At 36.3% G+C, this 16,344-nt stretch overlaps 1 protein-coding gene across 1 annotated transcript; it reads right to left on the bottom strand.

Moving 5' to 3' along the window:
- Positions 1-903: 903 nt before the first annotated feature.
- Positions 904-3,182, bottom strand: LOC138878524 (uncharacterized). Its single transcript, XM_070158211.1, has 6 exons — positions 2,817-3,182; positions 2,388-2,700; positions 1,910-2,107; positions 1,701-1,822; positions 1,176-1,334; positions 904-1,011 (listed from the first exon to the last, which is right to left on the bottom strand). Exons 1-6 carry the CDS (start codon positions 3,180-3,182, stop codon positions 904-906), a joined length of 1,266 nt encoding a protein of 421 aa, XP_070014312.1.
- Between the last annotated feature and the right edge of the window lie 13,162 nt (positions 3,183-16,344).

Genomic DNA, 16,344 nt, shown 5'->3' with positions numbered 1-16,344 from the left:
ACTGTTGTATTTATCGCTTTCTTAACGTGCAAATACGTGCCAAAATGTTTTAATTATTGCATAATCATGCTCAACATCATACTCCACTCGTGCCAAACAAATAGCATAACAACACTTATAATGAGTGGTTGCGCTCTTCCTATATTATTACCCCCGTAAATTCGGAAAGGCATATTTGCGATAAAACCAGTCAATCAGCGATGCAGTCGACTATTCTATGCCTTCCCCCTTGAGTTGTACGCTCAAGGGCACCAGTCTAAAACCCCACAGAAACCTTACGCCATTCGAATTGTGCATGCATCATGGTCAAACCTAGTCGAGTCAGTTATGTTGTCCGCATAATGATCCTTTAAGATAGCCTTGTCCAAAGTCCAATGGGTTTCCTTAAACCCAAACAGACACCACCACGTTCTCTGCATTTATTTGGAGAACTAAATGCTTCATGCTAATTGTTGGTATTAAATAGTCGAGTCTGGTGGGGGTAAGGGCCTAACCTTATTTGTCTTGCAGAAATATAAGGCACGAGGTCCCTAGATTCGGCATGGTCACCAACATCCACCCATGACTGCTAAGCTGGTGGAAAGATCTTTACTCTAGTGATCAAACTCTCGTCCGAAAATATTTGGAAAATCTACCTTCCCTCCTAGAAATCCAACCCAATAACGAGATCATAGAAGTTGCCACACTGCTTGATGTTCTCATTGGATCACAAAGATCCATATGAACCAGTTCCATCGACCTGGTCGTGCTTACCACTTTCTTGCTTTTAAAAGAGGATCATACCTGCTTCCCCCTTGCACAAGCCTCACAAACTTTGTCTTCCTTGAACTTGATGTTAGGTAACCCTATCACTAGGTCCTTGAAGACTAATTTGTTGAGTTGATTTAGACTTGCATGACCAAGTCATTTGTGCCATAGAAGGGGATCATTGTCCAACACACTTAAGCAAGTAAGTTCATTTTCTAAAAGAGTGGACAAATCTACAATGTAAATATTGTTAACTTTTTTTCCCTGCATAACAATCTTGTCAGTGTAAGATTAATCGCAAAACATTTGGTCGAGGTGAATGCTACCAGGTTACCTCTGTCACATAGTTGTGATACACTGATTAGGCTATATTTTAAGTCATCTATCAAGTAGACATTCTCAATGGAATGTGAGTCTGTCTTACCTACCTTTCCAACCTCAATGATCTCGCCTTTCTTTCCATTTCCAAAGGAGACATTACCTCCTTTTAGGTCCTCAAGTGAAAGGAGCTGGTTCTTACTTCCAGTCATATGCTTTGAGCAGCCACTATCCATGTACCATATTTGGCTACTTCCCTTCACTTGGACCTGCAAAACGCAATCAAAGGTTAGTCTTAGGAACCCAAACTAGTTGGGTCCCTTTCTATAGGAATATGGGTGAATTAAATTCCTTTTAGCCCATCCAGGCAGTCTATTTTTCTCTTGAACAAAGATTTTATTCTTTTGACTGGCCTTTTATTTTGCATTACATTCACTTTTGTAATGACCAGTCTTGCCACAGTATGTGCAGATTTTATTCTCAGGAAGTGTGATGTACTTGCTTTTGGGATCCCACTTAGGTGCTGGGGTCCCATAGCCAAGTCCTCTCTTATTGCTACTGTGGTGCTCTTGTATCCAGGATAGTGCACCAGAGGACTTATTCCATTTGCATGTTCTGTCTAGTTCATGTTTCACCTTGCCTAGATCTTCTTTCAGGACTCTTATCTGCTTATCTCTCTTGTACAACTCATCCTTCATTTTTCCTAGATTTTCTTCTAAGGTGAGATATGTGTGATCATCTTTATTTTTACCTGTTCCTAATTTCAATTTTAGATTTTTAGATCTAAGTTCTAAGACACTGGCGTCAAGTTCAGCAACCTGGTTCTTCAACTAAGTATTTTTACTGTCACTTTCACTAGCCTTGAGTTCCAGATTTTTGCATTTGGCTTTTAAGATCACACATTTCCTAGACAGTTGTTCCTTCTCATTGTTTATGACTTCAGACTCATCAATGAAGTCTAGCGATAATTCAGATAGCTTTTCTTTAGACAAAAATTTAATCTTGTCTTTGAGATGAATCACACTTACCTCTTGTTCATCGTCTGATTCTCCAATGTCCATAAGTGCTTGTTCATCTCCAGCTTCATCTTCTGAATCTTCATCTGAGCTTTCTCCCCAAGAAGCAACCATAGCCTTTATTGATCATTTGTTCTTCTTGGGTTGAACCTGTTCCTTCTTCCTGTTTCTTCATTCAACCCTTTTCTTTCTTCCATTCAATTTCCTACTTAGGACAGTTCTTGATCATATGGTCAGTTTTGCCACAATTGTAGCAGCCCTCGTTGGTTTGTTTTTTAGGGGCCCTTGGTTTGTTGAAGGTTGCACCTCTTGAAGAACCCTGTCCTATCATTAGGTACTTCTTGAAATCCCTTGTGATCATAGCCATTTCATCATCCTCTAAGTCTGCACCTTCAGCTATTCTTAGAGCCAGGCTTCTTTCCTTCTTGGGTGCATCCATCTTCATGGTTTTCCTTCTTAGTTCATAGGCAGTGAGGTTTCCAATCAGCTCATCTAACTTGAGAGTAGCAATGTTCTTAGATTCCTGAATAGCAGTGATTTTGCTTTGCCAAGTTACTGGCAAGACCCTTGTCAAGATTTTCTCAACCTTGTCTTCTTCAAGGATAATTCTTCCAAGAGACTTAAGTTCATTTGTTAGTGTTGTGAACCTTATGTACATCTCTTGGATGGTTTCACCTTCCTTCATGGTGAAATTCTCATATTGAGAATACAACAGTGTTCCTTTACTCTCTTTACTTGAGGAGTTCCTTCATGGGCCGCTCGTAGAGTGTCCCAGATTTCCTTAGTAGTAGTACAACTTTGAATTATGTTGTACTTATCTGGACCTAGTCCACACACAAGCCATTTTTTGGCCTTCGCATTCTTTTCCCATTTCTTCAGATCTTCAGCAGTGCAGTCAGCTCTCGTCTTTGGCACGTCCACTCCTTCAGCATTATTCTTTGTAGTAACCAGGGGACTATTAGTAACAATGTCCCAAAATTCATAGTCTTCTCCTATGATGTGGTCTCTCATCATATTCTTCCACCAGGAATAGTATTGGCCTTTAAGGAGTGGAAGCCTAGCAGTGGATTGTCCTTCCCAGTTTCGAAGTGGTGCACTCATATTGATTTGTTCCTAAGGTGTTAGCCTCTTCAAGGATAACCTTCTATGATACCAATTGATGTTTTATGCTTCAATACCACACAAGAGGGGGTGATTTTTGTGGTACCCAATTTCCGCTTAGCTTCATTATAGAAGGACCCGGTTCTTCTATGTGTTCCAACTACTACTGTTGCGGAATTATAAATATAGAAAATAAAGAACACATAGATTTTATGTGGAAAACACCTGGCTCAAAAGGTGAAAAAATCACGACCTACCTTCTAGTAAGATTTTCCCAAACTCTCCACTAAAATCACTGAGCCAAAAACTGCATTTATAAAAACTCTTTTGTAAACCTAGGATTAACTCTAATTTCATTATGGCACACAACCTCAACTATTGCGACAACGTCAAGTTAACTCTAACTTGAAAACTCTAAGTACCTAATACAACTGCTTTTATATAAACTGAAAGGTACACTGTAAAATCACCTACTATAATTGAACTAGAATAAAAGATAGACACTTGGAACTGGTTTTTCTATCTGGTTCAAGTAGCTTCGGGATTGCACGTTTATCACGCCCAACTATGTCTTATAAAAAGGACAATGCGGTCGTTGCAAATATAATCTGGTTTACAAGTCCGGAGTCGAATCCCACAGAGAACTAAGGTTTAGCTACAGTTGTTCACTATCACCGAGAAGACAAGCTTGAACAATTCCTAACTTATAGATATTTAGATTCATGTGTTTAACTAATTAACTAAAAAATTAAAATACTCAATTAACAACTAAATATACTAAGGGTTAGAGACAAGATTAAGGAGGTCTAGAGTTATGATTTCCCCAATTGTCGGAATCCTTCTCGCTATGTCTTCTATAATTTTGCCTAAGTATTCTCTACCGATAATGAGTACTCTTATTACTGTAAATCTCTCCTAAGTAATTATGACAATTTACTAGACGCACTCTCCCGAGCTACGCTAGCTGACTTTTAATACAGCTCACTTCAGATCGCACCCAAGGCTTCGTTATCCCTAATCCCACCTTTAAACCCTCGGTTATTGATCCCTCATATACTTTGGGAGTGGTGTTGTTCAACAATTACCTAAATATGCACTCTCTCTTGAGTTATGCATACTAAATAGGCACAGCTAATTGAGAGCTCTTCAATTAACTACAATAAGAACGTAGTTGAACAAATAGAGATTATACTACGGCTCAATTATATAAAAATATAACAAGAATTTATCCTACAAAAGGTTCCATCAAAACCCTAGATAACAAATTAGCTATTCATAATAGTATGTAAAACTACAATACTAAAAGTCATAACCAACAATGAAAAATAGGAAGAGGAAAGAAAAAACTTGTAGAAGAATTCCCAAGCCTTGCTCCTATTGTGTCTCTGCCTCCTTAGGTCAAATCTATGTCAAAAATATGTCCAATTCCTTTTCTTGGCTGGCTTCCTTGGTTTAAAATAGGGTTTAGGGCTTAAAATCCTGTGTTTTGCACTTTGGTAACTGAAATTTACGTATCCTGTCGCGGTTCCACCGCGGTTACGCCGGAACGCGGCCAAACACCCTCTCAGATTCTTCATTTGACCGCGACTACCTTCTGCCGCGGTCCTACCGTAACTGCGGTGTTTCACCCTATTCCGTTTGGAATATAGAAAAATGTAAAACATAAAAGTTGTAGCCCTTTGAGTTATATTTCCAACCATATATAATGAAGCCCAAATGGAGTTCTTAGAAAAGAGTTATGTCTATTTTACTAGATAGTGCGCAATATGCCTTTTCGAGTTTTCGTTTTGTTGTTTTATCATCCGTTGATCCCCGAACGCGATCCCGGCTTAATTTCTTGAGCTCTTACTCAGACTTCAAAGCTCCAAACCACTTAAATTCATTTCATAACATCTATATAGCTCGGAATCACTCCTACAAGGCATAAAACACACCGTTAGTGCAAAACACTAGCGATTAAAGCGCAAACTCAACTAAAGTGCAGTAAATTAGAGTGTAATAATCGACTAAAATACGTAATTATAGCATATCATCAACACCCCATATTTAAACCATTGTTCTCCCTTGAGCAATCAAACTACACTTTTTTATAATAGACACTGCCTTTTTAAACAATTCTCCTAACTCATCACACCAAGAGTATTTAAAATAGACTAAGCACAAAAACGTAACATCTTCACCTCAAGATTTGACTCACAAGTACCATGCATTATTCACAACTCACCTACTTACTCTAACATAGAGGTCACTGACATTACCTTTCCTTCATGAATCAAGTGTCCTCACACAACAAAAGAGAGTAGTTTCACATAATAAAATTTAAGAACACTTAGGAACTCAAGATAGAAAGAATTCACTCACTCTCAGAAATGACATTCATATGCCAATCTAGGATCAATTAGGACTTTATTTGATTGTAGGCTACGGGACAGGTAGGATACATTTAGATATAAGAGTGACTACACCTCCCTTAGCACTTTAATACATATACTTTAACATTCAAACCCCATACTTATGTCAAGCCAAACTCCACCTTCGCATCAATATACATCAACTCCCAAATTACTTAAGCCCAATTATATCAAGAGTCACCACTATCAAAGATTTTTTTTTTTTACAGCAATACAACTTTTTTTTTCTTTTTCAATTCAAGTGGCTCTTGCTTTTCAAATCAGTGTACCCTTTCTCCTTATTTCATTAGTTCCACTCAAAAGCCAAACCAACCACCCCACACTTTAACTTTTACAAAGTTCATAAATAATTCAAGTGCTCATGAGAGGTTACAATGGTTCAAATAGATGGTTAATTCAAACAAATGGGTAAGGCTTGTAATGTGGTTGCCAAAGAAACAAGATTATAGGCTCAAAGAGGTTAACTACGATACATAACAATTAGGCGGGTAAAGTATACATATCTGGCTCAACAAAGAAATGTCTATATCACTTCCTAGACTGAATAAAACTACTATTTCGCTTTGCAAACACACGGCGCAAGTTCTAGGCATCAAATGCAATGCACAGAATACAACAAACCTCACACGCACATGGCATAACTCACTCAGGATTGGATTCATGGACACTCTAGTCAAAGCAGTTAAGCAATTTTAAGATCATACAATTTAAGGTACTTCTACAAGAGTCAAAAACTGAGCTTAACCGTCACAACCAAAGTACTCACTATTCTCAAGGCATAACAAAATCAAGAGATATTGCTTCAATTCAAAACACAACACAATGGCTCTTACTCCCAAAAAAAACTAACTACACCTAGTTCAAATAAAACCCTTGGAAAAGAACCATGGTTTAAAGAAAAACCAAGGGGTAATTATTACACTACCTAATAAAAGAAAATCTTTTTGTACTTTTTCTTTAGACTTAAATCCCTCAAGAAAATTGTCTAATAGATCCATCGTTGGGAAAAGTCCAATCTTTTCTATTTTAAAAAAAAAATTATTCAATTAAACTAACACAACTAAAATAGCATAGAAAGTCACCCGGTAAATCTCCTCACCCCACACTTAAAATTGGGCATTGTCCCCAATGCACACCATAACTAATAAAAAGGGTAAAAGAAACTCCCTGGTAGGCCAAAGGCCGAAGCACTAACAGCTCATGGGATACTCAGACTTCTCCCAAGCTTGGTCCTTCGTGCGGGTACCTCACACTTAGTTCCATCCATTTGGTTTATTATTGCATCCTTACAATACCTTTGCTTTCCATACTCTTAGAAAATAAAAAAATTGACACTACAAAAATAATAAAATTAAAAAAAAAATTAATACAAAAAATAAAAGAAAGCAGTAAAGTTGGGTTGCCTCCCAAGAAGCGCTTGATTTAACGTCACGGCATGACGTGAATCACTTTCTGCCTCCACTTCGAACTTATGAATCGCACCACAAGTTTTTCTTCAAGCTTATGATTATGCTCTTGGGGCGGTACAAATTCTTGCGAGCCAAAAATTAGATAGAGTCTTATGCACTTTTTGGCTCTTGACCGAGGAGTGTCACCTTGCCTAGACGGCCTTGAGAATTTCAAAATATAAGGCCCATCTATCTCTTCCTTGGACTCCTTTTTATGCTCGTAAAGATCCGTTCTCATTTCACCGTCCGAACATAATGTAGAGAAGTGTTTGGAATGAGGTCCAACACGTTCCAATACATGAACTTCAAGATTTTCGACCTCCTCAACACCCAAAACACTAGAGTCAACTAAATTTGTATCTTCAACGTCCCTGGTTGACTCTAGTATTACTTCTTCAACATCGACATCCTCAAATTCTAGATGGTTAGAGTGTTGGGGTTCTACTTTGGACCCCTCCATTGGCACCTCAATTTCCGTCTCTAATGCAAACTGCTCCTGGCTACTATCCATAATATTGACATATTGAGCATTAAAAGCTTCAACTAATTGACTCACTTGAGCCTCTAAGTTGTAAATAGTTTCATCTTGCCTTTCTATCTGTAGCAGTATTTTACTTTGTTGTTCTATAAGACACATTAACATATCTTCAATCTTCTTTAGGTCAGCTTCCCGAGGTTCTTTGTTCCTATTATCCTCACAAGAAAACATAGAATCATCATAATAAGGGATTGGGGGAAGATAAGAAATATAAGCACAACCACGAAAGTGACCATCTTGACCACCACTCATATCACACACATTCCACACATAAGATTGAGTTGGTGCACATAACTCACTCTCGGAAATATTTTGATAATTTTGCCAAGGGTGGTTTTCATCACAATATACATAAGGAGGACTAAAAGTAGAATTACCAACATCAAAACTTTCATAATTCCATGATGCCATGTTTTTTTTTAAATCAACAAGTAAAACAAAAAAAGAAAAGAAAAAAAATCAAATACAAAAAAAATAAAAATAAAAGTTCAAACTTGAAACCTAGCAATATGTACACCTACAGCTACACCGTTAGTTCCCCGGCAACGGCGCCAAAATTTGATCACGCCCAACTATGCCTTATAAAAAGGACAATGCGGTCATTGCAAATATAATCCGGTTTACAAGTCCGGAGTCGAATCCCATAGAGAACTAAGGTTTAGCTACAACTGTTCACTATCACCAAGAAGACAAGCTTGAACAATTCCTAACTTATAGATATTTAGATTCTTGTGTTTAACTAATTAACTAACAAATTAAAATACTCAATTAACAACTAAATATACTAAGGTTAGAGACAAGATTAAGGAGGTCTAGAGTTATGATTTCCCCAATTGTCGGAATCCTTCTCGCTATGTCTTCTATAATTTTGCCTAAGTATTCTCTACCGATCATGAGCACTCTTATTACCGTAAATCTCTCCCGAGTAATTATGACAATTTACTAGACGCACTCTCCCGAGCTACGCTAGCTGGCTTTTGATACAGCTCACTTCAGATCGCACCCAAGGCTTCGTTATCCCTAATCCCGCCTTTAAACCCTCGGTTATTGATCCCTCATATACTCTGGGAGTGGTGTTGTTCAACAATTACCTAAATATGCACTCTCTCCCGAGTTATGCATACTAAATAGGCACAGCTAATTGAGAGCTCTTCAATTAACTACAATAAGAACGTAGTTGAACAAATAGAGATTATACTACGGCTCAATTATATAAAAACATAACAAGAATTTATCCTACAAAAGGTTCTATCAAAACTCTAGATAACAAATTAGCTATTCATAATAGTATGTAAAACTACAATACTAAAAGTCATAACCAACAATGAAAAATAGGAAGAGGAAAGAAAAAACTTGTAGAAGAATTCCCAAGCCTTGCTCCTATTGTGTCTCTGCCTCATTAGGTCAAATCTATGTCAAAAATATGTCCAATTCCTTTTCTTGGCCGGCTTCCTTGGTTTAATATAGGGTTTAGGGCTTAAAATCCCGTGTTTTGCACTTTGGTACCTAAAATTTATGCATCCTGCCGCGGTTCCACCGCGGTTATGCTGGAACCGCGGCCAAACACCCTCTCAGATTCTTCATTTGACCGTGACTGCCTTCTGCCGCGGTCCTACCGTAACCACGGTTTCTCACCCTGTTACATTTTGAATTTGGAAAAACATAAAACATAAAAGTTGTAGCCCTTTGAGTTATATTTCAAACCATATATAATGGAGCCCAAATGGAGTTCTGAGAAAAGAGTTATGTCTATTTTACTAGACAGTGCGCAATATGCCTCTTCGAGTTTTCGTTTTGTTGTTTTATCATCCGTTGATCCCCGAACGCGATCCCGGCTTAATTCCTTGAGCTCTTACTCATACTTCAAAGCTCTAAACCACTTAAATTCATTCCATAACATCTATATAGCTCGGAATCACTCCTACAAGGCATAAAACACACCATTAGTGCAAAACACTAGCGATTAAAGCGCAAACTCAACTAAAGTGCAGTAAATTAGAGTGTAATAATCGAATAAAATACGTAATTATAGCATATCATCACACGTCTTGAATCACACATAAATTGCTTGCAAAATTGCCTTGCTATTTTGCTCTCAATTCACGTTTAACTTCTGCTTATGTGCATTACCTGTAAAAGATAACAACACTAATATTTAAGGAGTTAGTAATTAGAGATTGACTAGGATACAGATGCTACTCTTCCATGGTGGAAGAGTTCTAGTTGATCTCATACTTTAACTCTATTATTTTCCTAAATCGTGTTCTCTTTGTGTAAGGAGTCTTTCTCCTTATCCAATATGCAACCTTTTTGATCATGATTAGGAGATATCACTTCTGATAAGTTAGGTTTATCTCCTTCATGTGCATCTCACATGTTTGAGTTGATCATAAGTGTGCTTCACAAGATGGACCTGGTCCATGTCTGAGTTCATTTGTCAGTCTTCAAAACTTCACCTTTACTTGGGCCAACAGGGTCACATGAAACTTAGTTCGAGAGGAAGACTCATCGATCTTGGTAGTGATCCACACGAAACTTAGTTCGAGTAGAGAATTGTTGGGTATGCAAACAAAGTCCTACATAAGTAGCTGAAACGAAAAGTTAGAAATTGACCCATGAATTGTGCTAAGGGAGTCATGTGGAACTTAATTCGATAGGGAGACTCATTGATCTTGATAGTGGTCCACGTGAAACTTAGTTCGAGAGAATACTATATTGGTAGCTGAAACGAAAAGAAGCTACATACAAGGTTAGAGATACTATTAATGGGGTGATGCCTTTTAGGGAAAGCCGTATCAATTTGGCATAAATTGAACAATATCATATTATGGTAAGATTATCTCTTGGGCTGATTGAGCTCAACAAAAGAAAAAGGATGACACATTTTGTATATACATTAAGTGTTCTAACTGGTCACACTTTTAGTTGAAATATAAATGAAAAAAAATTGCAAAATCAAGGATTGTCTATGTATTTTGCCATTATTAATCATTCTACTAATGGAGGTGGAGAAGAAGTTCAGGATTTTTACATCAAATGATATGATAAGTTCCAAAAGGAAGCCGCTATAATTAAGGATCAGAGAATGACAAAGTTAATGGTCCTATAACAGCAATACTGAATGAAAAAATCCTGAAAAATGTTATGCGCTTGCATTTGAGAAGTTTGATCAGTCTCTCACTCTATTCTAATTCTCTTAGCCCAATACATTCGTTTGGACATTTGCAAATCATTTGTCTTTGAAAACGATTTTTATACATAGTGTCAAAGCTTGGACAAATTACAAGGTAAGTTTACAATATAAAATAAAGGATGAAGATAAATTATTCTATAGGTGGTGATATAAACAAAGCAAATGTGTTGTGCTTTGTATGTATATAAAAATATGTTAGAGAAAACAAGTCCAAACTAATAACATCTTAATCTGATACTTCTCGTATGAATGTGATAGCCAATGGAATTTTCATACTATTATTCACCATATCATTCCTCTAGCCATGTGCAGAAACCATGATTGAATCCCTTGGTTGTACAGTATAGAGTAGCGAAGCCAAGAATTTCATTTAGAGTAGTTTAAATTTGAAATAAGTAAAAAAAAAATTCGATAAAGGGTAATTTTTACTTATATATATATAGTATAATTTTTCGACAAAGGGTGGTCAGTTGACCTGACCCTTAAGGCTATGTACCAAACCTTTTGTCTTCTTTTATCACCATGTTTCATATGCAGTCAGACGTTGTAAGCTATATATAACTAATGGAATATGAATGAGATCGACGATGCCATCATCAAAGTAGTATAATAAGTGATAGGTTCCTCTTCAATGTCAAGCATAATTGAGTCGGTTAAAATATTGTTTTACCTTGCATTTTTATAAAAAAAATCTTTTTAGAATATAAAATTCTATATCATTTTGATCACATGATAACAACTTTGACAATGGTACCAAGACTCCGGCTTAATGTATAGCAGAGAAAAGCTAAACAAATAGCACATAAAATAAATCAATAACATGTGCATTGTTGAATGTTGAATCTGCTAACATAGAAGACCTGGGATTTACATCAAATTGGAAAAGTTCCATAAACAAGCACTAATAAATAATCTGATATGCAGACAAAATTAATGGTCTTACTGAGCAATACTAATGAATATTGGGAGAAAGAAATCTTGGAACATCCTTTTTCAATTTGTATTTAAAAGGTTATCAAGTTTGTCTACATATATAAAAGTCATTTTACTACTGGGTTTTGATAAGTTTCTCTCCCCTCTATTCTATTGTCTTGAGCCACAAACACAGAGATTTGGGACCATTGCAAATCATTCGTATTTAATAAGAATTTTACCGGATGAATTTTACCATTAAAATAACAGAATATTTGAATAATAACAATGATAGTTTATTGTATAGGTGATGATTAGAGATAAATCGGACGGATAAAACAAAAGGGAGGTTAGCAACATCACCAGATCTTATATTTTTTATATACTAAGGTCATATAGCCATTGGGAAACTTATATAGGCGGAGCTGAGATTTTAATTTTATGAGTTCGGGATTTTAATTATTTTAAGGGTTCTAAATTAATAATTTGTACATATTCGATAAATTTTTAAAGACAAATACAAAATTTAAATCAACGCTATTGAATTCGGCCGAATCGCTTCCGATACTCTAGCTTCGCCCTGCTTATATTGAGCATAATTCTTGGAATCTCGTGATAACAAATGATTGAGTGTCTATGTCTACCCTTCCTCCTCCCCTGCCATTTACAATAGTGGAACGTAAAATAATTACTCTGGATTTCAGGTTTGCACAAAGTTATATCGATTTATTATAATTAAGTTTATAATGAGATAATAGTATATATTAATTAATTATAAATAGTGATAAAAATATACATTTAAATACATATTGTATATTATTAGTATTTTTTTAATATAAATATTAAATGCGAGAAGAGAACTCAACGCCCCTCACGTTAGACCATCTCCAACCCAACACCAATTTTGACACCAAACACCATTCTAGGGTAAGATTTGATATTTTTTTGCTCCAACCCAACACCATTTTTTACACCATTTTGGTGTGTGAATATTGTTACACCAAATTTGGTGTAACACTATTCATCAACACCATTACTATTCGTCATTATTTTAATATTATCTTTTATTATATAACACTTTTAATTTTAACATATTATAATTTTTTAATTACTTATAGTTTTTATATAATATCTTTATAGTATTAATTTTATATTTAAATTTTGGTGTATAATTTTTATAAATTAACTTTCGTATATTTTATTTTTATATAAAGTTGTAAGTTAATTTTATTATAAGTTATAATTGTATAAAAATATATAACCATAAAAAAATGAAAAGTGCATATTCAAGAAGCTTGTAAAGGTCTAACTCCAACAATAAAAATAGTAGTAGAGGAAAATTAATGATTTGAATAATTTTTAGCTCGACGCTGTGATTACCGAAAAGGTCATCACTTGTTTTAAAAAGTAAATTCTGTGTTTCAAGGCCCTAAAACCCTCTTTTCAGCATCACCTCGATTTTCGTGCGTAATCCGGGCACGTAGCCGGAAAGCCATTATGTGAAAATTAGTGAAAAATGATAAATTTTGACTATAAAATGAATTAATTGACTTCGGTCAATATTTTGGGTAAACGGACCCGGACCCGTGATTTGATGGTCCCGGAGGGTCCGTAGAAAAATATGGGACTTAGATCCCCGGAATCGAATTCCGAGGTCCCAAACCCGAGAAATAAATTTTTAAAGAAAATTATTTTCTGAAATTATTTATGAGATTTGGAAGTGAATTGTGATTAAAACTTGATGGTATCTGGCCCATATTTTGGTTCCGGCGTCCGCTACAGGTCTTATATGTGATTTAAGATAAGTCTGTGAAATTTGGTAAGAAACGGACTTGAAACGGCGTGAATCGGATCGTTTTTGAGAAAAATTGGAAATTTGAAGTTCTTAAGAAAATTTCATGATTTTGATACTAAATTCATAGTTGTTGATGTTATTTTAGTGATTTGAATGCATGAGCGAGTCCATATGATGTTTTTAGGTTGTGTACATGTTTGGTTTGGAGCCCCGAGGGCTCGGGTGAGTTTTGGATAGGCCACGGGGTGAATTTTTGGACTTAAGGAATTGCAGGCTTCAGCTATTTCTATGCAGGCCTGGTTCGCAAATGCGAGGGCTATGTCACAATTGCGAAAGTAGCCTAGGCCAGCCTATCTCGCAATTGCGAGGATTTTGATCGCAAATGCGATCCCTAGCTTGTGGCCAGTCGTCGCAAATGCGACATGTGGATCGCAATTCCCAGCTCGCAAATGCGAACATAGCAGATGTCGGGGTTCGCAATTGCGAACCCTGGTCGCAATTCACATATCTGCAACCTGCAATTTTTATACTTAGCCGAAAATCTCCCATTTTTCACATTCTTTCAAAACCAAAACACTCTTGGGCGATTTTTCAAAGACAACTCTTCTTCCAAATCGATTGTAAGTCAATTTTAACTCGTTTTCTTCAATCATTAACATCTTTTCACATGATTTCAACTCAAAATCAATGATTTTCATGGGGAAAATTGGGTGTTTTGGGTAGAACTTAGGTTTTTCAAAAATTGGGGATTTGGACCTCGATTTGAGTTCTGATTTCAAAACAAATTATATATTTGGGTTCGTGTGGGAATGAGTATTCGGGTTTTGGTTCGAACCTCGGGTTTTGACCATGTGGGACCGGGGGCAATTTTTGATTTTTTGGGTAAAACCTTAGAAAACTCATTATCATGCATTAGAATTGATTCAGTTAGCATTTATTGATGTAAATAAGTGACTTGTGGCTAGATACGAGCGAATTGGTGGTGGAATCAAGAGGTAAAGCGATAGTAAAGGCTTGAATTGTGTTCGTGGCATTGAGGTAAGTGTTTGGTCTAACCTTAGCTTGAGGGATTAAGAGTCGAGTCCTATTTCCTCTGTGGTATTTGTCGAGTACGACGTATAGGCATGGTGACGAGTATCTATATGTTAGTGTCAAGCATGCATGTGGGTCTTATATTGTGATTATTATGGCTTGGTTGTATTATTCATACTTTGATGATGATTTCTATTGTTGGGCAAAGTTTATGGAAGTAATTGTGACATTTGAACATTGAGGAGCGCTGGCTCGAGTTGTACAATGAAATGTGAAAGTATAAGTGGAAATTGAATCTTTTAGAGCATTGTCTCAAAGTTGTGAAGTGAGTTATAGAGTAAAAGTGGTAAAGAGACGAGAATCATTATATTAACTCTCTTGTTAGGATATTGTTGCTTTTCATGTTATCTCCCTTGCCGGGATATTGTTGCTTTTCATGTTATCTCCCTTGTCGGGATGTTGAGGTTTCTTTTGATGTTATTCCCTTGTCGGGACTTGATTGTTGGACTATTGTTCCCTTATCGGGATTCTTATCGTAATTTCATTTATTCCCTTGACCTATTATTTGTGATTGTTGTTTGGGTGAGGAAGAGTGTTAAAGCACGAAGGGTGATGCCGTGTATTATTTTCGTGAGAGAGTGTTAAAGCACGAAGGGTGATGTCGTGTATGATTTATGAGGAAAGAGTGTAAAGTACGAACGGTGAAGCTGTGCCGCACGATGTACCATTCCGTGCTGATTATATTGATTATATGGTGAGGACGAGAGTAAAAGCACGAAGGGTGATGTCGTTCACATTTTCATTACTTGATTGCTTTGGTGCGGACGAGAGTAAAATCACGAAGGGTGATGTCGTGCACTCATTGATTTTTGGTACTTTGTTGATATCCGAGATTTACTGTTTCCTTCAATTACCTATTGTCTTTCTATTCCGAATTGATATCTCCCCTGCAGCATGCTACCCCTCCCATATTTGACTGTTTATTTATGTTCTTCTTTTTCATTGTATATAGTTGAATTGCACAGGTTTATGTGGTAGTCTGGTCCTAGCCTCGTCACTACTTCGTCGAGGTTAGGCTACGCACTTACCAGCACATGGGGTCGGTTGTGCTGATACTACACTCTGCACTATGTGTAGATCCTAGAGCAGCTTTTGGACCGTAGATTGGGTGGCTACCTTCAGTCCACGCGGTGATCCAAGGTAGACGTACAGGCGTCCGCAAACCCTGGTGTCTCCCTCTATCACTTTATCCATGTTTCATTTCTTTCATTCAGAAACAGTGTATCGTTTATTTTTCGGACTTTGTATGTAGTAAATCTTAGATCGTCTATGACATTATGACACCAGTTCTGGGTGATTAAGGCTTAAACAGTTGTATTGGTTACATGTTCAGATATTTTATTGCTTTTCTTTCGCTCATTATAAATTTTCGTTGTTTACACGTTATTGCTTTATAACTATTAAAGAGTATAAAAAGGGTCAAAAGGTTACTTGTTCGATAATTGGCTTGCCTAGCTCATACTAGCAGGCGCCATCACGACTCTCGAGGTCGTGACAGACACACAAAAAAATTAAGGACAAAGATGTTTATTTTGCACTTCGTAATGCATTAATAGAGCATTTATGGGAGCAACATACTAATCTTGTAAGATGAATATTTATGTAAAAATTAAACTAAATTTTACCATAACGTAATATTTATTTAATTATATCTTATCAATGATTTTATTTTTATTTGAATTATACATTAATATGTATAATATATAATATTTGCTTATAACTTATATTATTTAAAAATTAAAGGTATAAAATAATTTTATAATAAATGATTAT

The sequence above is a fragment of the Nicotiana sylvestris genome, chromosome 9 (genome assembly GCF_000393655.2).
Source record: "Nicotiana sylvestris chromosome 9, ASM39365v2, whole genome shotgun sequence".
In the NCBI taxonomy this organism is placed as follows: Eukaryota; Viridiplantae; Streptophyta; class Magnoliopsida; order Solanales; family Solanaceae; genus Nicotiana; species Nicotiana sylvestris.
Note: the sequence above shows the minus strand (reverse complement) of the source record. Positions and strands in the feature narration are given on the sequence as shown.